The sequence below is a fragment of the Sprattus sprattus genome (genome assembly GCF_963457725.1).
Source record: "Sprattus sprattus genome assembly, chromosome: 2".
In the NCBI taxonomy this organism is placed as follows: Eukaryota; Metazoa; Chordata; class Actinopteri; order Clupeiformes; family Clupeidae; genus Sprattus; species Sprattus sprattus.
In genome coordinates, this window is record NC_137921.1 from 2613132 (window position 1) to 2638695 (window position 25564).

The 25564-nt window shown below is 41.6% G+C and overlaps 2 protein-coding genes across 2 annotated transcripts in view; both read left to right on the top strand.

Annotated features, from left to right (window-relative positions):
• Positions 1–754: 754 nt before the first annotated feature.
• LOC308360418 (tripartite motif-containing protein 16-like) lies at positions 755–6307 on the top strand (the record flags this gene model as incomplete). The annotated part of the gene is made up of 8 exons (XM_080832333.1): positions 755–1342; positions 2192–2287; positions 2475–2708; positions 2904–3063; positions 3168–3200; positions 3450–3509; positions 4270–4326; positions 5778–6307. 8 exons carry the CDS (start codon positions 755–757, stop codon positions 6305–6307), a joined length of 1758 nt encoding a protein of 585 aa, XP_080688459.1.
• Positions 6308–16952: 10645 nt separating this feature from the next.
• The window catches only part of LOC308360965 (E3 ubiquitin/ISG15 ligase TRIM25-like), a gene marked incomplete at both ends in the record, with an annotated part of 28115 nt that continues 19503 nt past the window's right edge, over positions 16953–25564 (top strand). The window contains 6 exons of the mRNA XM_080833155.1: positions 16953–17540; positions 20685–20780; positions 20989–21222; positions 21430–21589; positions 21694–21726; positions 22018–22077. Of these exons, the coding sequence (XP_080689281.1) occupies positions 16953–17540; positions 20685–20780; positions 20989–21222; positions 21430–21589; positions 21694–21726; positions 22018–22077 (1171 nt within the window). The remainder of the gene's footprint in view (positions 17541–20684; positions 20781–20988; positions 21223–21429; positions 21590–21693; positions 21727–22017; positions 22078–25564) is intronic.

Here is a 25564-nt window from a genome sequence, read left to right on the forward strand (position 1 = left end):
GTTGCTATCTTTTATGTTTTGTGTGTTTTATGTGCCCTTTATGCACACTGAATTAAAACATATAAATTTATATATATTACAGTTACTGATTCATGATTTTTTATTTCAGTTTCAAAAGGGATACTGAGTTATTCATTGTTGCTTTTGGATAGTTGACTAGAAGTAGATGTTCTTTACTGTCAGTATGTGTGTATTGCCTTGTCGCAAATTGATGTTTATTTAAGCAGCGTCATCACTGGATATCAGATGGTGATGACACTGTTGGCCCCTGAAGGTTACATTTGGCCCCATTGTGGCCCCTGCTTCAGAAAAATCCTAGAACCGCCACTGCCCCCGCCCCTCACACACTTTCTACTTCTATGGCATCATTATCCCCTGTCTTTGTTTTATTTCATATGACTTCAAATGTCCACTAGATGGCGAAATTCTTGTTGCAAGCAAAGCTTTAGTACAGTTGCCTTTGCATTTCTGTTACGGATATTCAGTTTTTGTAAAGAGACAGTGCACTGCTTTCTGACGGTTTATTCAGTTTATGAATGGTGGGAGATGAATGACAGTATTCTCTACATGTCAGCGTTTGCAAAGAACTTAATTCTTAACCGACTCAAAGGCCTTATCATTATCAATGTAGGAGGGTGTTAAACAACACGAACACGCCCACCCAACGAGGAAGTCCTTTCAAAGTTTCACAGCGATTTCAGTCGAAACGAAACTCCGTGAAAACCTGTGAAGCGTTATACAGCACAAACGAAGAATGGCAGAAGCGGCTCCAAGTAACCACGAACTTTTTACATGTTCGATATGTTTGGATCTTCTAAAGGATCCAGTGACTACTAATTGTGGACACAGTTACTGTATGGGCTGCATTACGAGCTGCTGGGATCAGGAAGATCAGAAGGGAGTCTACAGCTGCCCCCAGTGCAGACAGACGTTTACCCCAAGACCCGTTTTAAGCAAAAATCATATTTTTGCTGAGCTGGTGGAACAGATCAAGAAGACCAAAATCCAAACTGCTGCTCCTGTTTCATGTACAGCCGGACCTGGAGATGTGCAGTGTGACGTCTGCACTGGGAGAAAACTCAAAGCGGTGAAGTCCTGTCTGGATTGTCTGTTGTCTTACTGTGAAACTCACTACAAAGTTCACAATGACGTAAACCCTGGGCGAAAGCACAAGGTGGTTGATGCCACAGGCCAGCTACAGGAGAGGATCTGCACCCAACATGAGAAGCCTCTGGAGATATTTTGTCGTACGGATCTACGCTGTGTTTGTTTCCTCTGTCTGGTGGATGAACACAAAGGCCATGACACTGTGTCAGCCTCTGCAGGGAGGAGAGAGAAACAGGTAAGGACAGGAGTTCTCTTGGTGATAGATTGGACTTGTGTTGCTATTGGGTTTCCAACTGGAATGAAAGACAGGCTATAGACTCCTCTTTAGGTTATTATAGTGTGAGGCAGAGAGAAAACAACAATGTCATAAAAACACACTCGTCTGATGAAGTTGTAAAACCAGATGGTTAACTTCAGACTGTCAGCATTCTCATACAGAAATGAAAACGCATAGCCTAATTCAATAAAAGAGCTATACAATGTTTAAACTGAAATCAAACAGACAATCTCCTGTTATATATGAACTGTACCTAGATAATAAATCAACACTAAAAGCCTGAATTACCATTTAATGTGTTATGTTTGTGGGCATTTTGTAATTCTACTCTTATTTTACAGTATGTTATATTAAGATGGGCACATCATGGTTTCTGCCTGTAATATTGCTCCCCAGTCCTCTCAGATGAGCCCAGTGATTAGGGAGCTGAAATGGCATTTAGTAGAGTCCTGGGTGGTTGGCACTATGACTGAATGACATTACATGGTTATCAACTGCCTAGAGGTCACAGGTCACTCAGTGAGGGTGTGTTGGACATCACTATCAACTCCACAAGAGGAACTATCAATATGATTAAACATGTATTCACTGTTTTGCTACACAAAGACAAAACTTCTTGTGTTATTCTCAAGCCTTGTTATGAAACAGTGTCTCACCAATAGGCTATTCAGCAACACTACAGATCACCTCTCAGTCAAGGTCAGTAGTTCAACCAGCTTGTTCTTTCAGGAATGCTATCAGTCAATGATAATTTCATGATGCCACCATAACGGTTTGTTGTGGATGTGTTGTACTCCTTCAACATAGACCCACTTGGGGAAGACCCAGAGTAAAATCCAGCAGAGAATCCAGGAGAGAGAGAAGGAGCTTCAGGAGCTGAGGAAGGCTGTGGAGACTCTCAAGGTGAGTACTGACCAGAGGAGAGGAGGTCAACAGCTGGCTGCTGGAGGAGCTGGGCTCCAGTCAGGAGTCTGTAATGCTGAGACACTTCCCAGCTCCTCTGAGCCACACTGGGTACCAGGCTGTGTGGAGGAGCTGGGTGAGTGGGCTGCTTTAGATGGACCCCTCCTCTTTGTGTGTCTCCTAACAGAGCTCTGCACAGACAGCAGTGGAGGACAGTGAGAGGATCTTCACTGAGATGATCCGCTCCATTGAGAGAAGGTGCTCTGAGGTGAAAGAGCTGATCAGAGATCAGGTGAAGGCTGAGGTGAGTCAGGCTGAAGAACTCCTGAAGCGACTGGAGCAGGAGATTGCTGAGCTGAAGAGGAGAGATGCTGAGCTGGAGCAGCTTTCACACACAGAGGATCACATCCATTTCCTCAAGGTGACAGAATTGAAAGAGGAAAAATGCATAATTTCTAAATATTTTAATGTAAAGTAATTCAAATACCTAAACACATGAGTGCATATACACTAAACCAACTGAATTCACCCATCATGTCTGCAGCCTTTGGGGAAACACACACCTGGCTGAATATTCAGGTGGTCTGTCTCACCATTTATGTATTTCTCTCCGTAGAATGTCCTGTCAATCAGAGACTCTCCTCGCTCTAAAGACTTACCCAGCGTGACCTTCAACCAAAGCTTCGCTTTGGAGGCTGTGAAGGAATCTGTCTCTGGACTGAAGGTGCAGCTGGATGACATCTTCAGGCAGGAAGTAGTCAGGATATCTGCAGCAGGTGGATAAACATGTAGAATTCAAAGATGAATTCCTTATTTCACAGTTTAGGAAAACAAGGATCCCACTTATTTATTACTGTATTTTTTCTGTATCTTTCAACAGTAACGAATATCCAGATCATCCAGTCTTTAGCATGTGAGTGTCTCTCTCTCTCTCTCTCTCTCTCTGAAATGTTTTCACGGGTAAGTGTCTCTCTCTCTCTCTCTCTCTCTGAAATCTTTTCACGGGTTAGTCACAGTTGATAAAACAAACATTAAAGAAAACAAAACACCGAAGATGAAGCTGACTAAAACTATATGGGCTTGGTCAGAGTTTGAAAATAAGTGTGTAAGTCTGTCCTTCAGATCCTGGGTGAATGAGTGTCTCTCTGTGTTGGGATCCCAGATGCTGATCCTGAGCTCCCAGTCAGAAGAACAAACGGTAATGATGGACTGCCACCAAACAGTAAGTCATTACTATTAGTTTACCACAGGACATTTAGCATAGAGTTGTCTTGAAGCATAGAGCTGAATTTCATATTTGATTCGTATTTGTTTGGTATTACAATTTGAACTAAGCAATGCAACACTAAATTATGCAAAAATGGAGGATACAGCAACACATAACATATGCATTTTGCAGTGCTTCAAATTGTTTGCAATTGTAAAAAACTGTAAAGAGAAAATGTCTTCAGCCACAAGTACATCACACATGCTCAATTCAATGCAAATGCTGTTCTGTACCACTTTTGGTTGGTAACAATGCTGCAAACAAACAAAATAAAGCATAAAACTGAACATAATTTCTGCAAACTATGATAATAATCTGTCTTACTTCAAGTGTATTCATTTGTCTGATGAATACTGCATCTTTCCATCAACAGTGATCAAAATGTCATCCAGTTTTGAAGTGAACTGTTCTGAGCAGAGAATCTAAATGTCTGCAAAATTGCTTTAGTTGCACAGACATTGACTGAGACAGGTATCCATGAATTTCAGAAGAAGTGGCCATTGAATACATTTTGTATCAAAGCAATGAAAAGTATACAAAGTCTAGCTCACTTGTGAATGTGTTTAGTATTTTGAAAAGTGGACATGGTATTGACACAAGTGTGAAAATGATTGTAGAAATCTTGGTCTAAATGAGGTAATGAAATTATGAATCTTTTTATGAATGCCCTTCTCTCTCAGTTTGATGGGCTGTAATGTGATGTTTTCTCTCTCAGTGTGTGAAGTCCAGGCTGTTTTACCTGAGCCAGTGACCAGAGAGGAGTTCTCCCAGTGTAAGTTGGACATAAGGACATGCAAGCTATCACACACACACACACACACACACACACACAGGGATACACACACACACACACACACACACACATGCACACACAGGGATACACTCAGGTGCATAGAATCATGATCAAATTAGCAAACCCACATACAAATTCAAACATTCATGTAAACATGCATAAGCCACTGGAACATTTAAAAACACTAGGTGGCACTCGTGTAAGAATAACTCCATTTACATGCATGCGTACACACACACACACACACACACACACACACACACACGCACACACAATCCATGCAAACAACAAACAGATACAGAAACAAACATGACAATATAAACACACAGACACACACAAACACGACAATATAAACACACAGACACACACAAACACACAATTAAATTGTATTTATATGGTGCGTAAACGACATTATTGTCTCAACACGCTTAACAGAGTCCAGGACCTGAACACCTCAAAGAGGAGGACTGGCAGGGGGAGGGGCTTGTGGCAGGGGGAGGAGAAGGGGAGGGACTTGTTGGCAGAAGGGGGTAGAAGGGGAAGGGGATAAGGGGAGGGGCTTGTGGCAGACGGGGAGGGGGAGACGGGGAGGGGCTTGTGGCAAAAGGGGAGGGTAATGGGAGTGGCGTCTGGCATAAGGGGTGTGAATGGGAGGGGCTTGTGACAGAACAGCTTAGTCGGTATACAATGTGTGTGTGTGTGTGTGTGTGTGTGTGTGTGTGTGTGTGTAGAACAGCTTAGTGGGTATACAGTGTGTGTGTGTGTAGAACAGTTTAGTGGGTATAGTGTGTGTGTGTGTGTGTGTGTAGAACAGCTTAGTGGGTATACAGTGTGTGTGTGTGTGTAGAACAGCTTAGTGGGTATACTGTGTGTGTGTGTGTAGAACAGCTTAGTGGGTATACAGTGTGTGTGTGTGTAGAACAGCTTAGTGGGTATACTGTGTCCTCGTAGGGTAACTATTACAAGGGTAAGTAGAGAACAGATCCTCCCTGCTTTTGAATTAACAGCCACTGGAACGTTTACACACTCAGTGTCACTCACATATATAAAAAAAAACTCCATTTACAAACATGCGTACACACACACTCTCATTCACACACACACACACACACACACACACACACACACACACACACACACACACACACACACACTCAGGCAAAACCACACTCACGTTTGAATACGGACATTCACACATGTACAACTGCGCAAACATATACAGAATCACACACACAAAAACAAATCTCACTTATATGTGACACATTCCCCCACAGAAAAAATCTCATCCCCCACATGCAAGGAATCATATCAAATAACAACCACATACACACACACACACACACACACACACACACACACACACACACACACACACACACACACCTAACACATATAAAGGCCTAAGTTTGTCCTGTCTTCTCCTCCATCAGACTCCTGTCACTTCACACTGGATCCAAACACAGCACACAAATACCTCCATCTGTCTGAGAGGAACAGGAGGGTGGAGATGAGATATGAGGTCCAGTCATATCCTGATCATCCAGAGAGATTTGATTGGTATGAGCAGGTGCTGTGTAGAGAGGTTGTGTCTGGACGCTGCTACTGGGAGGTTGAGTGGAGTGGGCAGTGGGGGGTTTCTATATCAGTCTCATATAAAAGCATCAGCAGGAGAGGAGGGGGTGGTGAGTGTGTGTTTGGATGTAATGATCAGTCCTGGAGACTGGGCCTCAGCAGTAGGAGCTCCTCTTTCAGTCACAATAATAAACGGACTGAACTCCCTCTAGTGGCCAGCTCCAGAATAGGAGTGTATGTGGATCACAGGGCAGGAACTCTGGCCTTCTACAGCATCTCTGACACAATGACCCTCCTGCACAGAGTCCAGACCACATTCACTCACACACTCTACCCTGGGTTTGGGTTTGATTTTTTGTGTCCTGGATCATCAGTGAAGCTGCTGTGACTGACATCTATAGATGCTGAATCCAGACTTCACCCAGCCTCTCTACCCTGGGTTTAGGATTAGACATAAGATCACCAGTGAAGCTGTTGTGACCCTGGGGTAGAGCACTGGGGTGACCCCAAATATTGGCAGGTGTACCACCCTGGTGTGGTGGTGGTCTGGGAAGATTACAATGCTCTACAGACCACATCTGAGGCCAAACTTAGAATGTATTTACAACCCAAAGCTTGGATGATAAATAAAATGCAAATAAACACAGAAAGAAAAAAATTGTGTTTGGAGTTAATGATCAGTCCTGGAGTCTGGCCCTCAGCAGCAGCAGCAGCTCTTTTATCTATCATAATAATAATCACACTACACTCCCTCTAGTGGCCAGCTCCAGAATAGGAGTGCATGTGGATCACAGGGCAGGAACTCTGGCCTTCTACAGCATCTCTGACACAATGAGCCTCCTGCACAGAGTCCAGACCACATTCACTCACACACTCTACCCTGGGTTTAGGCTTTATGATTCTGGATCATCAGTGAAGCTGCTGTGACTGACATGTCTAGATGCTGTTAGCACATACATCTCACACATCACATCATTTAACACATCACTCACACATAAGGATCTAGCAGCTGGGCCTGATAATCTCTGATCTTGGGAACAACAACAGTCTGAAGCCAATCCCCCATCTCTGGACCCCAGCTTTTACAATATCTGTACCTCTAGACCTCTGCTGTAACCAGGGGTGGAGATCCCATTTCATTGCAGGGGGGGACAATACATGGGAACATTTCAGAGAGTAATTCCGGGGGGGGGGGACATGAAAACAATTAATATCACGAGAGCTAGCATAATTTAGCTGCTAACCGAATTCTCTAATAACAGTGACAAACAGAAATTCAACGTCAGTTTTAAATTCCCGAAATATCTACTCACAGACAAATCATTTTGAAAGTTAAAGCGCAAACCAAGGCTCTTCAAGGAGGAATTCAGCTGCATGCAAATAAACATCTTCTCTAGTGCCCTGCGCAGCCGTGTGGAGTCCATGAGCCGTCCATTGAGTTAAAACTAATAAAATCAGATCATGTTCCCATGATAATCCCAACAATCTCCGCTGGGTTACAAGCAGGATTCCAATCAATACATATAGCACTTGTTATATGCTCACAGCTCACTAATGGTGTGTCAAACTTACTCTCATTAATCCAGCCTACTGATTTTAGCTTAGCCTTAGCCAAATTCTTTTTATTCAGACTTTACATAACTTTCATGACCAGAAATCGGAGCAAAGCCTCATGGGAAATGCCTTTATCAAGTGAACGTAGGGAGATGACTTTCAGAGAGAGAGAGAGAGCAGGTGAAGCGGACCTGATGGAAACAATGAATGTCGACATATTCTCGTATTTATTATTATTTTATTTGTTTACATCCCAGGAAGTCTGTAGAATTGAACCAGAAACGTGCACATGCGTAGAACCTATTCAGTCTTGTTGGTCTGAAATAAAACATTGAAAAAGCACGGAGGTGAGACACTCACTACCTTTGCCTCAATGATGGGGGCGTGCGATAGCCCACCGATCGGGTTAGCTGTAGCCCCGCCCTTTGGAAACAGCATGTGAACCGAACCACTTTGAGGAATAGGGGGATCAAGGTTTTTCAACAGTTAAAAAGCACATTATTTTTCGTTTATAATAAGCACCGCTTGTGTCCATGTGTGTTTGTTTCATATTACTATTATTATTATTTGTTTTCAATTTTGTTGGGGGGGGACAACTTTATGCGAGGGGGGGACGTGTCTAGTCGTGTTTAGTCCCTCTGTTATTGCATACATGTTCTGATATCTGGTTTTATATGACAACCACAATATTATGTATTCATCCAACAATTGACCCCCAATGAAATGTGTTCCTTGTTTTCTTTATTAATACCATTGGAATGAGACCAGTTTGATTTGAAATGTATCTGGTGCAGAACAATTAATAAAGAGTTATAAACTAGCATTCAATATACTCTTTTTCTTGGTGTGTGTGTTAGATTCAGTTAAATACATGGATTTTAGTCATATGCAATCACAGCAAGGTCCATTCTGTCAATATGCATCTAAGGCCTCACAGACGGGCGTCAGGCCTGTTCCCCAACCATTTGGCCCCTGAGACATCAAATAGCTATTGTCCAGGGCCAGGAAGGAAGGAACAGCTGGAGATCAATGGTTGATGTCCCAGAGCCAGGATCCCAGACAAACTTAATTAAATTAGACCAGATTAGTTAATACCTCCTACTTTCCTTTATGGACACACCTTTCATTTCTTGGTATTGTTTACATGCTAATTTTATACTATAAGGATCACAACCTTCTGTAATCACGTTGAAAGAATTCTCTTGTTTACCGCGACTACCACAAGTTGTTTGTGTGATGCGTTGGAATAAATGTATTGTAAGCTATACATCTTTCCCGAGTCTGATTCCCTGCGAGCGAACCTTGGATTAAGGACAACATTACCAGCGTACTTCTTCAATGTCAGTGATGTATAGTAGGTATTTTTGTTAAATGTATTGAAATTCCCTTGTCTGGGCAAAATGAAAAGTCATTTGTGGACCTTCTCGAAATACAGTGGTGTGATGAACATGGAGCATTTTTGGAAAAACGAGTGTCATGTAAGGTCAAGCAGAGAGGCCTGTTTTTAGAGACCAGTGTCATGTAAGGTCAAGCAGAGAGGCCTGTTTTTAGAGACCAGTGTCATGTAAGGTCAAGCAGAGAGGCCTGTGTGCAGAGACCAGTGTCATGTAAGGTCAAGCAGAGAGGCCTGTTTTTAGAGACCAGTGTCATGTGAGGTCAAGCAGAGAGGCCTGTTTTTAGAGACCAGTGTCATGTAAGGTCAAGCAGAGAGGCCTGTTTTTAGAGACCAGTGTCATGTAAGGTCAAGCAGAGAGGCCTGTGTGTATAGACCAGTGTCATGTAAGGTCAAGCAGAGAGGCCTGTGTGCAGAGACCAGTGTCATGTAAGGTCAAGCAGACAGGCCTGTTTTCTAGAATCATGACAGTGCAGTTTCTACAGGTGCAGGCTGTCAGGGAGATGTCCATACTTCCCAAAACAGTCCTAAACAGGGTCACCATTGTCTTGAAATGTTTATCAGCAATTAGTGAGCAGAATATTCTGATTGGCTCAGTGTCGATAAGGGTTAATTTTCGATTGAAAATGCATAGTGACGGAAATTGTGGTATAAAAAGTAAGTGCACTTATTTTTGAAAGAGATGCTAATAGACCTAATCAGTTTGCTGGAAGTCTGCAAAATTGAATAAACTTCAGTTCATCACATTCAGTCGTCTGCCTTTCATTGAAGTAGCAACTTTAAGATTTGAAGAGATTAGTTTCGCGACAACAGTTTCATTCATCCTCTGTCTAGGATTTCATTTGTTACCTCTGCCAAGGTTATGATTTCGCCCCTGTATGTTTGTTTGTTTGTTTGTTTGTTTGTTTGTTAGCAGGATTACGCAGAAACGCCTGGACCGATTTCCATCAAACTTTGTGGGGAGATTGGTTAATATAATGGCAATAATTGATTAGATTTTCAGATGTCAAGGTCAAAGGTCAAGGTCACAAGGCGGAGGTATGCATTCTCTGAATGCTCCCATTCTTGTTTATTTTGTGTCTGCTTATACCTGGGTCCACTCACAGCTGAAGACAGGGGGGGTCATTTTGGAATGACGCTGGAAAGGACTTTGGTCCCAAACCTGCCGTTGGTTTACACAAAATTGGCTAAAAATGGTGGTTTTACTTTTAGCAACGAATCCTCATGTGAAACCATGCTCTCCCCCTTGGTGCACACCATTGTAGAGAATAAACCTCATTCCGTAATGGAAAACTATCCTCTTGGCATTGGTACCTTCCCTTTACCTGATGGAGAACCATTCTCTTGCCGTTGGTACGTTCCATTTACCTGATGGAAAACCATCCTCTTGGCATTGGTACGTTCCATTTACCTGATGGAAAACCATCCTCTTGTCATTGGTACGTTCCATTTACCTGATGGAGAACCATCCTCTTGGCATTGGTGCGTTCCATTTACCTCTGAAGTCAGAACTCGGAGCTGGGAATGACACCCATGTTGAATGCGTTCCAGTAACAAGTCAGAATACAAATGCAATACCAACTTCCATTTTTAACAGATGTTACCAGTTGATATCGACGCATTACACTGTATTTTGCGCAGTGGTGGACGAAGTACACTAACTACGTACTTAAGTGAAAGTATAGATACCTGGTGTAAAAAATTACTCCAGTAAAAGTGGAAGTATGCACTTTGAATTTCCATTTAAGTAGAAGTATAAAAGTATTTGCCTTCATATATACTTAAGTACTAAAAGTATAAGTACCTGAATGAATTATGGTTCTAATGGCCTTTTATCATTTTCACATCAAAGCTCCGGCTCAATGAAATGATATAAGGTGAAAATACTAATGCCAATCTTTAAATGGTGTCTTACATTTGTCTATTAAAAAGTGTATAAGCACAAAACATTGAAAGCTATCTATTGCCATTAGGTAAGACAAAATGGTTATGGTTTAATTTTACATTTATTTGTAACTTAGTTGCACATTTAATTATAAAAAAATAGTTAAACACAAGCTCCTTTACTATATCACATCTGTCTGTCTGTGTTACCCTTAAACTCATATATTCTGATTTATGTTTCAAAGTATGATAAATACCATTACAGGAACTAGTTCCACAAAATCAGAGAATGTGGTGTTATACTAGTTTGTGCTGAAGACTAGTGATAGCAGTGATATTCCCTACACAACCCTGTACGAAAACAAAACACTTGACCTCAGATCAAACTTGAAGAAAAAAAATGTCATTACATGATCTAGTTTTTGCATAAATTGCACAAAATGACATAGCATACCAGTCTGCAACGAAGACTGTAAAGAAGTACAGCCGCGGAAAAAATTAAGAGACCACTTCAAAATTATTAGTTTCTCTGGTTTTACTATTTATTGGTATGTGTTAAAGTAAAATGTACATTTTAGTTTTATTCTATAACCTACTGGCAACATTCCTACCAAATTTCAAATAAAAATATTGTCATTTAGATCATTTATTTGCAGAAAAATGACAATTGGTCAAAATAGCAAAATTGATGCAGTGTCTTCAGATCTCGAATAATGCAAAGAAAACAAGCTCATATTCATTTTTAAACTACACAATACTAATGCTTACACTTAGGAAGAGTTCAGAAATCAATATTTGGTGGAATAACCTTGATTTAAAATCACAACTTTCATGTGTCTTGGCATGCTCTCCACCAGTCTTTCACATTGCCGTTGGGTGACTTTATGCTACTCCTGGCGCAAGAATTCAAGCAGCTCGGCTTCTTTTCATGGCTTGTGACCATCCATCTTCCTCTTGATCACATTTCAGAGGTTTTTTATGGGATTCAGGTCTCGAAATTGGGCTGGCCATGACAGGGTCCTGATCTGGTGGTACTCCATCCACACCTTTACTGGCCTGGCTGTGTGGCATGGAGCATTGCCCTGCTGGAAAAAACACTTCTCAGAGTTGGGGAACATTGTCAGAGCAAAAGGAAGCAAGTTTTTCTTCCGGGACAACGTTGTACTTTGCCTGGCTGAGGTTTGTAAAAGACCATAAGGATTGAAAAAGCGGACTGGAGGTTCTTCTAAGTTCGTCTTCTCTGATGAGTCCGATTTCACAGTAGGTGCAAGACTCTCTGGCTTGTAGGCCTCTCCAGGTCTCCGTCTAACCATCAGACGACCATGTGTTGGGCAAAGCTGAAAATTGGACTCATCAGAGAAGACGAACTAGAAGACCCTCCAGTCCGCTTTTTTCAATCCTTATGGTCTTTTACAAACCTCAGCCAGGCAAAGTACAACGTTGTCCCGGAAGAAAAACTTGCTTCCTTTAGCTCTGACAATGTTCCCCAACTCTGAGAAATGTTTTTTCCAGCAGGGCAATGCTCCATGCCACACAGCCAGGCCAGTAAAGGTGTGGATGGAGTACCACCAGATCAGGACCCTGTCATGGCCAGCCCAATTTCGAGACCTGAATCCCATCAAAAACCTCTGAAATGTGATCAAGAGGAAGATGGATGGTCACAAGCCATGAAAAGAAGCCGAGCTGCTTGAATTCTTGCGCCAGGAGTAGCATAAAGTCACCCAACGGCAATGTGAAAGACTGGTGGAGAGCATGCCAAGACACATGAAAGTTGTGATTTCAAATCAAGGTTTTTCCACCAAATATTGATTTCTGAACTCTTCCTAAGTGTAAGCATTAGTATTGTGTAGTTTAAAAATGAATATGAGCTTGTTTTCTTTGCATTATTCGAGATCTGAAGACACTGCATCTTTTTTGCTATTTTGACCAATTGTCATTTTTCTGCAAATAAATGATCTAAATGACAATATTTTTATTTGAAATTTGGTAGGAATGTTGCCAGTAGGTTATAGAATAAAACAAAAATATACATTTTACTTTAACACATACCAATAAATAGTAAAACCAGAGAAACTGATAATTTTGAAGTGGTCTCTTAATTTTTTCCGCGGCTGTATGTACCTTTACCGAGGGAGTTTGTCAAGAACTGCATGATAAAAGTTTGCGACATCGTGTGCCGTGATAAGAGGCAAGCATTTTTAAATGTGAGCCCGAGCAGAAACACCGTTGATTGGGTATGTTTCTTCCATAATTTATGTAGCGTTACGTAGGCTAAGCTTGAGCATAAAACAGCCTCAAAATGCTGCAGAATTCAACGTAGCTTGCGCTCAAAGAACAGACGAAACTGACAAAACCGAAAGGACTTCAGAGCAAATAGCGCTAATCTCTGATTGGTGTGATTGTGAACTCACTTTGACCTTTCATTATTTGATTCGCTTTGGTAAAAAGGAACGAGAGGTTTTACTAAATGTAATGGAGTAAAAAGTACGAATTTTCACTTTGAAATGTAGTGAAGTGAAAGTATAAAGTCTCACCAAATATAAATACTTGAGTAAAGTACAGATACATAGATATGTTACTTAAGTACAGGAACGAATTACATTTACTTTGTTTCTGTCCACCACTGATTTTGCGTATATACAGCCGCGGAAAAAATTTAGAGACCACTTCAAAATTATCAGTTTCTCTGGTTTTACTATTTATTGGTATGTGTTAAAGTAAAATGTACATTTTAGTTTTATTCTATAACCTACTGGCAACATTCCTACCAAATTTCAAATAAAAATATTGTCATTTAGATCATTTATTTGCAGAAAAATGACAATTGGTCAAAATAGCAAAAAAGATGCAGTGTCTTCAGATCTCGAATAATGCAAAGAAAACAAGCTCATATTCATTTTTAAACTACACAATACTAATGCTTTAACTTAGGAAGAGTTCAGAAATCAATATTTGGTGGAATAACCTTGATTTAAAATCACAACTTTCATGTGTCTTGGCATGCTCTCCACCAGTCTTTCACATTGCCGTTGGGTGACTTTATGCTACTCCTGGCGCAAGAATTCAAGCAGCTCGGCTTCTTTTCATGGCTTGTGACCATCCATCTTCCTCTTGATCACATTTCAGAGGTTTTTTTATGGGATTCAGGTCCCGAAATTGGGCTGGCCATGACAGGGTCCTGATCTGGTGATACGTAAGGATACATAAGGATTGAACCAAAGCGGACTGGAGGGTCTCCTAGTTCGTCTTCTCTGATGAGTCCAATTTTCAGCTTTGCCCAACACATGGTCGTCTGATGGTTAGACGGAGACCTGGAGAGGCCTACAAGCCACAGAGTCTTGCACCTACTGTGAAATTGGACTCATCAGAGAAGAGGAACTAGGAGACCCTCCAGTCGGCTTTGGTTCAATCCTTATGGTCTTTTACAAACCTCAGCCAGGCAAAGTACAACGTTGTCCCGGAAGAAAAACTTGCTTCCTTTTGCTCTGACAATGTTCCCCAACTCTGAGAAGTGTTTTTTCCAGCAGGGCAATGCTCCATGCCACACAGCCAGGCCAGTAAAGGTGTGGATGGAGTATCACCAGATCAGGACCCTGTCATGGCCAGCCCAATTTCGGGACCTGAATCCCATAAAAAAACCTCTGAAATGTGATCAAGAGGAAGATGGATGGTCACAAGCCATGAAAAGAAGCCGAGCTGCTTGAATTCTTGCGCCAGGAGTAGCATAAAGTCACCCAACGGCAATGTGAAAGACTGGTGGAGAGCATGCCAAGACACATGAAAGTTGTGATTTTAAATCAAGGTTATTCCACCAAATATTGATTTCTGAACTCTTCCTAAGTTAAAGCATTAGTATTGTGTAGTTTAAAAATGAATATGAGCTTGTTTTCTTTGCATTATTCGAGATCTGAAGACACTGCATCTTTTTTGCTATTTTGACCAATTGTCCTTTTTCTGCAAATAAATGATCTAAATGACAATATTTTTATTTGAAATTTGGTAGGAATGTTGCCAGTAGGTTAAAGAATAAAACTAAAATGTACATTTTACTTTAACACATACCAATAAATAGTAAAACCAGAGAAACTGATAATTTTGAAGTGGTCTCTTAATTTTTTCCGCGGCTGTATATATACACCGTGACTCAAAGGTTATGAACCTTTTCTTGTTGTGTGTTTTTGTGGGTTGGGCTGGACAGTAAGTATATTAAATTACCATTGAAGTTCATCAAATTCAGCACTGAATCAGCCCTTGTCTCTCTCTCTCTCTCTCCCTCCCTCTTTCTCTCCTTCCATCTCTCTCTCTCCCTCCCTGCAGAATCTCGAAACATTTAAGGATGTATGGTGTGTCAGAGAAGCGATCTGCCCTGTAAAAGAAAATGAATTGCATTTTAGCCATATTTTATAATTTATTTTCATATTGTTTTTTAATCTTTTTAAATCTCTATTTTCTTAGATGGAAAGGAATAATTGATTGCCCTACTCTTGTTCTGTAAAAACTGAATAAAGTTGTTATTTAAAATCAAATCTCTCTCCCTCCCTCTCTCTCTCCTTCCTTCCCTCTCTCAAACTCTCTCTCCTTCCCTCTCTCAAACTCTCTCTCTCCCTCCCTGGTTATTTCTACACCATTCCTCTCACCTTCATCTCTCTTATCTCTATTGTGCACATTCCCCACACAATGCCAAGAGGACGCTTCTTTACCAAGATCTGAAACGGAAGTCTGCTCACACTACTTGTCAATGTGTCTGCATCAACAAAATGGACACATCCTAAAGGGAACCACATCCTTGCAGCTGTGCAGTTGCTCTTGATCTGCTGAGGGATCCAGTGACTATGAAAACGCCATGCGGTTGCAGTTACTCTAATGGTTAAGTGCAATGAGGGCTACCCCGTCTGTGAACACACCTTCACTCTGAGACCGGCTCGGAACTAGAACACTCTCATGGCAAGAACACTTTAACACAGACCTGGGCAAAGTGCGGCCCCAGGGCTGTCCCTGACCGGCCAATGAATTAGGAATCAAACGTTAAAAATTGATATTATTATTCATTTGAATATTTATACTATTTCAATGCAAGCTTGCTCTCGTGTGTGTGTGTGTGTGTGTGTGTGCCATGTGTATTGGTCGTCTGGGCACACCTTTAATACTGCAAAAACATGCTCATATTTCATGCTGAATTGAGTTTAGCGTATTGGTCCGGCCCTCCACAACAGTGGCACTCTCTCATGTGGACCCTTGGGGAAATGAATTGCCCACCTCTGCTCTAACATTTAGAACAATATCATAGAGAGAACACTTACAGTATAGCTGGAACATTAAGACAGCTCTAAATACTATCACAGCTAGAACACTCTCACAGCTGGAACAATCTGACAGTTAGAACATTCTAGAACACTTTTGCTAGAACAATCTGACATTTAGAACATTCTAGAACAGTTAAAACACTCTCACTGGAACAATCTGACAGTTAGAACATTCTCATAGCTAGAACTCTCTCAGTTTAAACAAACGTGAAGCTGGAACACTCTATAGAAATACATCAAGGTCATGTGAACGAATCAGGGACCGGGTAGGGAGAGGGATAAAGCAATCCTTTCTGAGACCGGCAAAAGTGATTGTGAGTGTGTTTGTGAAAGATGCTGAGATGGAGTGGCATTCACACACAGAGGATAACATATATTGCCTCCAGGTAACATCAATGATTTGAGGAACACTTCTTGTAGCATTTGAGATTGCTGAGTGCCACTAGAATCAATACAGCTCCCCCGCCCCTCTCACACTTTCTACTTCTATGGCATCATTATCTCCTGTCTTTGTTTTATTTCACATGACTTCAAATGTCCGCTAGATGGCGATATTCTTGTTGCAAGCAAAGCTTAAGTACAGTTGCCTTTGAATTTCTGTTACGGATATTCAGTTTTTGTAAAGAGACAGTACACTGCTTTCTGACGGTTTATTCAGTTCAGTTCATGAATGGTGGGAGATGAATGACAGTATTCTCTACATGTCAGCGTTTGCAAAGAACTTCGTTCTTAACCGACTCAAAGGCCTTATCGTTATCAATGTAGGAGGGTGCACGAACACGACACGAACCACGAACCACGCCCACCCAACGAGGAAGTCCTTTCAAAGTTTCACAGCGATTTCAGTCGAAACGAAACTCCGTGAAAACCTGTGAAGCGTTATACAGCACAAACGAACAATGGCAGAAGCGGCTCCAAGTAACCACGAACTTTTTACATGTTCGATTTGTTTGGATCTTCTAAGGGATCCAGTGACTACTAATTGTGGACACAGTTACTGTATGGGCTGCATTACGAGCTGCTGGGATCAGGAAGATCAGAAGGGAGTCTACAGCTGCCCCCAGTGCAGACAGACGTTCACCCCAAGACCCGTTTTAAGCAAAAATCATATTTTTGCTGAGCTGGTGGAACAGATCAAGAAGACCAAAATCCAAACTGCTGCTCCTGTTTCATGTACAGCCGGACCTGGAGATGTGCAGTGTGACGTCTGCACTGGGAGAAAACTCAAAGCGGTGAAGTCCTGTCTGGATTGTCTGTTGTCTTACTGTGAAACTCACTACAAAGTTCACAATGACGTAAACCCTGGGCGAAAGCACAAGGTGGTTGATGCCACAGGCCAGCTACAGGAGAGGATCTGCACCCAACATGAGAAGCCTCTGGAGATATTTTGTCGTACGGATCTAAGCTGTGTTTGTTTCCTCTGTCTAGTGGAGGAACACAAAGGCCATGACACTGTGTCAGCCTCTGCAGGGAGGAGAGAGAAACAGGTAAGGACAGGAGTTCTCTTGGTGATAGATTGGACTTGTGTTGCTATTGGGTTTCCAACTGGAATGAAAGACAGGCTATAGACTCATCCTCTTTAGGTTATTATATTGTGAGGCAGAGAGAAAACAACAATGTCATAAAAACACGCCGGTCTGATGAAGTTGTAAAACCAGATGGTTAACTTCAGACTGTCAGCATTCTCATACAGAAATGAAAACGCATAGCCTAATTCAATAAAAGAGCTATACAATGTTTTAACTGAAATCAAACAGACAATCTCCTGTTATATATGAACTGTACCTAGATAATAAATCAACACTAAAAGCCTGAAATACCATTTAATGTGGGTCCGTGTATCATCCGATCATTCAAGTATTCCATTCAATCTGGCAAACGGAAAACGAAATAACGACTCAATGTTTTGTTTTCCCGTTTTTCTGTATGACCAAATAAATGGGAATTGGTGTTTGTTTTCCTTTTTTTCAACACAAAACAGAACAAATAATAAAGAGGGAAACCAAAACGAAATAATGCCTGTAATTTATTATTATTGTTTTTCTGTTTCCCCACACCCCCATGATCCTATGCGAAAGTTACAAGTGTTCGTCTAGGGAAGGCCTGTTGTTATAATGCAGAGCTGCCAAGCTTTGAGTGTGACAGTCACGCAATTTGACCCATTCTCACACCACACGCTACACTTGACATTTCTCACGCTTATTTACCCATTCAATAGTCTATATTTTTATTTTCATGATAATAAACTTTGGTCCTTGTGGCTTCGAGTAACTCTGATTGACTGACCGAGATAACCAATCCGGCAGTCCTTTGTGCCGAAATCTAACCAACCACGGAAGGCACCACGCAATATAAACCAATCAGAAGCAACGTAAGGCGGGTCTTGACACAGGGGTGCAAACTTGTCACCTTTCGGCGAAATTCGCCGTTTTTAACTTTTCCCATTATAGTTTTATGAGTTAAATCGCAGAGACTATAACATCAGCTAGATCACTAGCTATCATTTAATGCAAATTGAACTCTTCTATTTAGCAACCAGAAAACACAACTTAAGCTGCAATTTAAGTTTAATTTCTCAAAATCAGCTCACCAATGATAAGAGGGCTTGTTTGTTTTTAAATTGACATAAAAAAATACAGCTTCCAAACATTTTCGAAGCAATTTGACCTTGAATGTGAGTAGTTGATCGAGTTATCATCTGCCCCGTCTTTTGATGCAATCATTTTAGCTCGGGCATTGGTCGGCCATTATGTAGGCTATTTATCGCTTCAATGATTGGAAGTCCACTTTCCAGGCTCTCGCACGCCCCCTTCAGTGAGGCAGAGGTTACGTTTCCCTACCATATGTGTTTTTTCACTGCGGTTTTATGACAGATCAGCAAGACTAAATAGGTTCTACAATCTACACATAGGCCTATGTTTCAAACATTACATATTCTACGGATACAAACAACGTAAAATAAAAGTGTCTACACATATAAGTGTCTACACATATTTCAGGGATGGTTGGGTTGGCCTGTGCCCAGTGCAACATTTAACCCAGTTTAAGCATAAACATTCCTGGGTTAAATGTTCGGCGTACAACTGAAGCTAAGATAATTAATTTAGCTCGCAACTGGAGATTAACTAGCTTGCTAATTGAGAACAGGCCAAGCCCGTCTGGCGACGGGCGCTAATTTATTTTAACCTCTCGTTAATTTAACTAAAAATCACGTTTCAGGCTGAGCATGGAAGTTATTTCGGGTTTATCAACTGTACCAATGTCTCAACTGTACTAATAGGCTACCACTGTCATAGAATTATGAGTGCTTTGTTCTCTGCATCGCCGACATTGCAAAAATAAAGGCAACGACTCGCAAGAAAGTGAAGACATTCAATGTTCTACGGTGGTGGGCTATGCAATAAATGACTCGAGAAGGTCTTCTAAATGAATTATTCTTTGTCGGGTGGATCGGTAGCGCTCATACAAGAACTCATCATGATGGAAAAATTGATCTTGGCGATCGCAAAGAACTTTTCCTACGCTAATCAAACTACAATATGACTCCTTGTCAATGGGATCCCTCCTTTTGGCGTGGGTGTGGCAATTTTAGCCAGCAAAACTTTGCTTAGCCTGCCCTGGAGCAGGTTAGTGCTAAGCGATTAATTACCATGGTGATTGATAAAAAGTTGCTTCCGCGAATCCGCTAAAGCGGTGTTGTCTTTCTTTAGCCTGGAATTTAGCTCGCTAAACCGCTTAGCGAGCGTCAGCGAATAGTACCCAGAGCACAAAATTGTTTACAACTGCACAAAATTCTTCATAGATCTAGCTTCGTAATTTTGCTGTCAAAGTGCACCAGATCTGTCATAAAACCGCAGTGAAAAAGCACATATGGTAGGCGAACGTAACCTCTGCCTCACTAAAACTACAGGTATTATTTTGTTTTAGTTTCCCTGTTTATTATGTGTTCTGTTTTGTGTTGAAAAAAGGAAAACAAACACCAATTCCCATTTATTTGGTCATACAGAAAAACGGGAAAACAAAACATTGAGTCGTTATTTCGTTTTCCGTTTGCCAGATTGAATGGAATACTTGAATGATCGGATGATACACGGACCAATGTGTGTGGGCATTTTGTAATTCTACTCTATTTTTACTCTATTATTTTACAGTATGTTATATTAAGATGGGCACATCATGGTTTCTCCATGCAATATTGCTTCCCAGTCCTCTCAGATGAGCCCAGTGATTAGGGAGCTGAAATGGCATTTAGTAAAGGCCTGGGTGGTTGGCACTATGACTGAATGACATTACATGGTTATCAACTGCCTAGAGGTCACAGGTCACTCAGGGAGGGTGTGTTGGACCTCACTATCAACTCCACAAGAGAAACTCTCAATATGATTAAACAGATATTTACTGCATGTATTCTCTGTTTTGCTACAAAAAAGACAAAACTTCTTGTGTTATTCTCAAGCCTTGTAATGAAACAGCATCTCACCAATAGGCTATTCAGCAACACTACAGATCACCTCTCAGTCAGGGTCAGTAGTTTAACCAGCTTGATCTTTCAGGAATGCTATCGGACAATGATCATTTCATGATGCCACCATAACGGTTTGTTGTGGATGTGTTGTACTTCTTCAACATAGACACACTTGGGGAAGACCCAGAGTAAAATCCAGCAGAGAATCCAGGAGAGAGAGAAGGAGCTGCAGGAGCTGAGGAAGGCTGTGGAGACTCTCAAGGTGAGTACTGACCAGAGGAGAGGAGGACAACAGCTGGCTGTTGGAGGAGCCATTTCAGGCTCAATCAGGGCTCTCCTCCAGTCAGGAGTCTGTAATGCTGAGACACTTCCCAGCTCCTCTGAGCCACACTGGGTACCAGGCTGTGTGGAGGAGCTGAGTGAGTGGGCTGCTTTAGATGGACCCCTCTTCTTTGTGTGTCTCCTAACAGAGCTCTTCACAGACAGCAGTGGAGGACAGTGAGAGGATCTTCACTAAGATGATCCGCTCCATTGAGAGAAGGCGCTCTGAGGTGAAAGAGCTGATCAGAGCTCAGGAGAAGGCTGAGGTGAATCGGGCTGAAGGACTCCTGAAGCGACTGGAGCAGGAGATTGCTGAGCTGAAGAGGAGAGATGCTGAGCTGGAGCAGCTTTCACACACAGAGGATCACATCCATTTCCTCAAGGTGACAGCATTTGAAATAAAAGAGGAAAAGGAAAAATGCATAATTTCTAAATATTTTAATGTAAAGTAATTCAAATACCTAAACACATGAGTGCATATACACTAAACCAACTGAATTCACCCATCATGTCTGCAGCCTTTCGGGAAACACAGACCTGGCTGAATATTCAGGTGGTCTGTCTCACCATTTACGTATTTCTCTCCGTAGAATGTCCTGTCAATCAGAGACTCTCCTCGCTCTAAAGACTTACCCAGTGTGACCTTCAACCAAAGCTTCTCTTTGGAGGCTGTGAAGAAATCTGTGTCTGGGCTGAAGGTGCGGCTGGATGACATCTTCAGGCAGGAAGTAGTCAGGATATCTGCAGCAGGTGGTTCAACATGTAGAATTCAAAGATGAATTCCTTATTTCACAGTTTAGGAAAACAAGGATCCCACTTATTTATTACTGTATTTTTTCTGTATCTTTCAACAGTAACGAATATCCAGATCATCCAGTCTTTAGCATGTGAGTGTCTCTCTCTCTCTCTCTCTCTCTCTGAAATGTTTTCACGGGTAAGTGTCTCTCTCTCTCTCTCTCTCTCTCTCTCTCTCTCTCTCTCTCTCTCTCTCTCTCTCTCTCTCTCTGAAATCTTTTCACGGGTTAGTCACAGTTGATAAAACAAACATTAAAGAAAAAAAAACACCGAAGATGAAGCTGACTAAAACTATATGGGCTTGGTCAGTGTTTGAAAATAAGTGTGTAAGTCTGGTCTTCAGATCCTGGGTGAATGAGTGTCTCTCTGTGTTGGGATCCTAGATGCTGATCCTGAGCTCCCAGTCAGAAGAACAAACAGTAATGAGAAGCTGCCACCAAACAGTAAGTCATTACTATTAGTTTACCACAGAACATTTAGCATAGAGTTGTCTTGAAGCATAGAGCTGAATTTCATATTTGACTGTATTTGTTTGGTATTACAATATGAACTAAGCAATGCACCACTAAACTATGTAAAGATAGAGGATACAGCAACACATAACATATGCATTTTGCAATGCTTCAAATGGTTTGTAATTGTAAAAAACTGTAAAGAGAAAATGTCTTCAGCAACAACTACATCACACATGCTCAATTCAATGCAAATGCTGTTCTGTACCACTTTTGGTTGGTAACAAGGCTGCAAACAAACAAAATAAAGCATAAAACTGAACATAATTTCTGCAAACTATGAGAATAATCTGTTTTACTTCAAGTGTATTCATTTGTCTGATGAATACTGCATCTTTCCATCAACAGTGATCAAAATGTCATCCAGTTTTGAAGTGAACTGTTTTGAGCAGAGAATCTAAATGTCTGCAAAATTGCTTTAGTTGCACAGAGTTTTACTGGTGGTGAACATTGACTGAGACAGGTATCCATGAATTTCAGAAGAAGTGGCCATTGAATACATTTTGTATCAAAGAAATGAAAAGTATCCAAAGTCTAGCTGACTTAGTATTTTGAAAAGTGGACATGGTATTGACACAAGTGTGAAAATGATTGTAGAAATCTTGGTCTAATTGAGATAATGAAATTATGAATCTTTTTATGAATGCCCTTCTCTCTCACAATCCATGCAAACAACAAACAGATACAGAAACAAACATGACAATATAAACACACAGACACACACAAACACGACAATATAAACACACAGACACACACAAACACACAATTAAATTGTATTTATATAGTGCGTAAACGACATTATTGTCTCAACACGCTTAACAGAATCCGGGACCTGAACCCCTCAAAGAAAGCACAATGGCCACAGGGGAAAAAACTTCCTGTTAATCAGGAAGGAAACTTAAGCAGCTTCTGGGAGAGGAGGACTGGCAGGGGGAGGGGCTTGTGGCAGGGGGAGGAGAAGGGGAGGGGCTTGTGGCAGAAGGGGGTAGAAGGGGAAGGGGATAAGGGGAGGGGCTTGTGGCAGAATGGGATGGGGATATGGGAGGGGCTTGTGACAGACGGGGAGGGGGAGACGGGGAGGTGCTTGTTGCAGAAGGGGAGGGTAATGGGAGTGGCTTCTGGCATAAGGGGTGTGAATGGGAGGGGCTTGTGACAAAAGGGGAGGGGACAATCAGATCCATGGCAGATTAAATCATACACGTATCAGGATGAGCACGCTAGCATACATGTGGTAAATGTACACAATACATTCCAACATAACATGGTATGTACATGATACATACAAAATGGATATTGGATGAGGTGAGGAGAGAGCATTCAAGTATTTAAGAATAACTTAGTGGGTATACAGTGTGTGTGTGTATGTATGTGTGTGTAGAACAGCTTAGTGGGTATACTGTGTGCGTGTGTGTAGAACAGCTTAGTGGGTATACTGTGTGCGTGTGTATGTGTGTATGTGTAGAACAGCTTAGTGGGTATACTGTGTGTGTGTGTGTAGAACAGCTTAGTGGGTATACAGTGCGTGTGTGTATGTGTGTGTGTGTGTGTGTGTGTGTGTGTGTGTGTGTGTGTGTAGAACAGCTTAGTGGGTATACAGTGTGTGTGTGTGTGTGTGTGTGTGTAGAACAGCTTAGTCGGTATACAATGTGTGTGTGTGTGTGTGTGTGTGTGTGTGTGTGTAGAACAGCTTAGTGGGTATACAGTGTGTGTGTGTGTAGAACAGTGTAGTGGGTATAGAGTGTGTGTGTGTGTGTGTGTGTGTGTGTGTGTGTAGAACAGCTTAGTGGGTATACAGTGTGTGTGTGTGTAGAACAGCTTAGTGGGTATACTGTGTCCTCGTAGGGTAACTATTACAAGGGTAAGTAGAGAACAGATCCTCCCTGCTTTTGAATTAACAGCCACTGGAACGTTTACACACTCACATATATAAAAAAAACTCCATTTACAAACATGCGTACACACACACTCTCATTCACACATACACACACACACACACACACACACACACACACACACACACACACACTCAGGCAAAACCACACTCACGTTTGAATACAGACATTCACACATGTACAACTGCGCAAACATATACAGAATCACACACACAAAAACAAATCTCACTTATATGTGACACATTCCCTCACAGAAAAAATCTCATCCCCCACATGCAAGGAATCATATCAAATAACAACCACACACACACACACACACACAAACACACACACGCCCCCACACACACACACACACACACACACACACACACCTAACACATATAAAGGCCTAAGTTTGTCTTCTCTTCCATCAGACTCCTGCCACTTCACACTGGATCCAAACACAGCACACAGAGACCTCCGTCTGTCTGAGAGGAACAGGAGGGTGGAGAGCAGAACTAAGGTCCAGTCATATCCTGATCATCCAGAGAGATTTGATGAGTGTTGGCAGGTGCTGTGTAGAGAGGGTGTGTCTGGACGCTGCTACTGGGAGGTTGAGTGGAGTGGGGGGGTTGATATATCAGTCTCATATAAAAGCATCAGCAGGAGAGGAGGAGGTTATAAGTGTGTGTTTGGAGGTAATGATCAGTCCTGGAGACTGGGCCTCACCAGCAGCAGCTCCTCTTTCTGACACAATAATAAAGGCACTACACTCCCTCTAGTGCGCAGCTCCAGAATAGGAGTGTATGTGGATCACAGGGCAGGAACTCTGGCCTTCTACAGCATCTCTGACACAATGACCCTACTGCACAGAGTCCAGACCACATTCACTCACACACTCTACCCTGGGTTTGGGTTTGGGGTTGGGTTTTGGTATTCTGGATCATCAGTGAAGCTGCTGTGACTGACATACAGCCACGGAAAAAATTAAGAGACCACTTCAAAATTATCAGTTTCTCTGGTTTTACTATTTATTGGTATGTGTTAAAGTAAAATGTACATTTTAGTTTTATTCTATAACCTACTGGCAACATTCCTACCAAATTTCAAATAAAAATATTGTCATTTAGATCATTTATTTGCAGAAAAATGACAATTGGTCAAAATAGCAAAAAAGATGCAGTGTCTTCAGATCTCGAATAATGCAAAGAAAACAAGCTCATATTCATTTTTAAACTACACAATACTAATGCTTACACTTAGGAAGAGTTCAGAAATCAATTTTATGGTGGAATAACCTTGATTTAAAATCACAACTTTCATGTGTCTTGGCATGCTCTCCACCAGTCTTTCACATTGCCGTTGGGTGACTTTATGCTACTCCTGGCGCAAGAATTCAAGCCGCTCGGCTTCTTTTCATGGCTTGTGACCATCCATCTTCCTCTTGATCACATTTCAGAGGTTTTTTATGGGATTCAGGTCTCGAAATTGGGCTGGCCATGACAGGGTCCTGATCTGGTGATACTCCATCCACACCTTTACTGGCC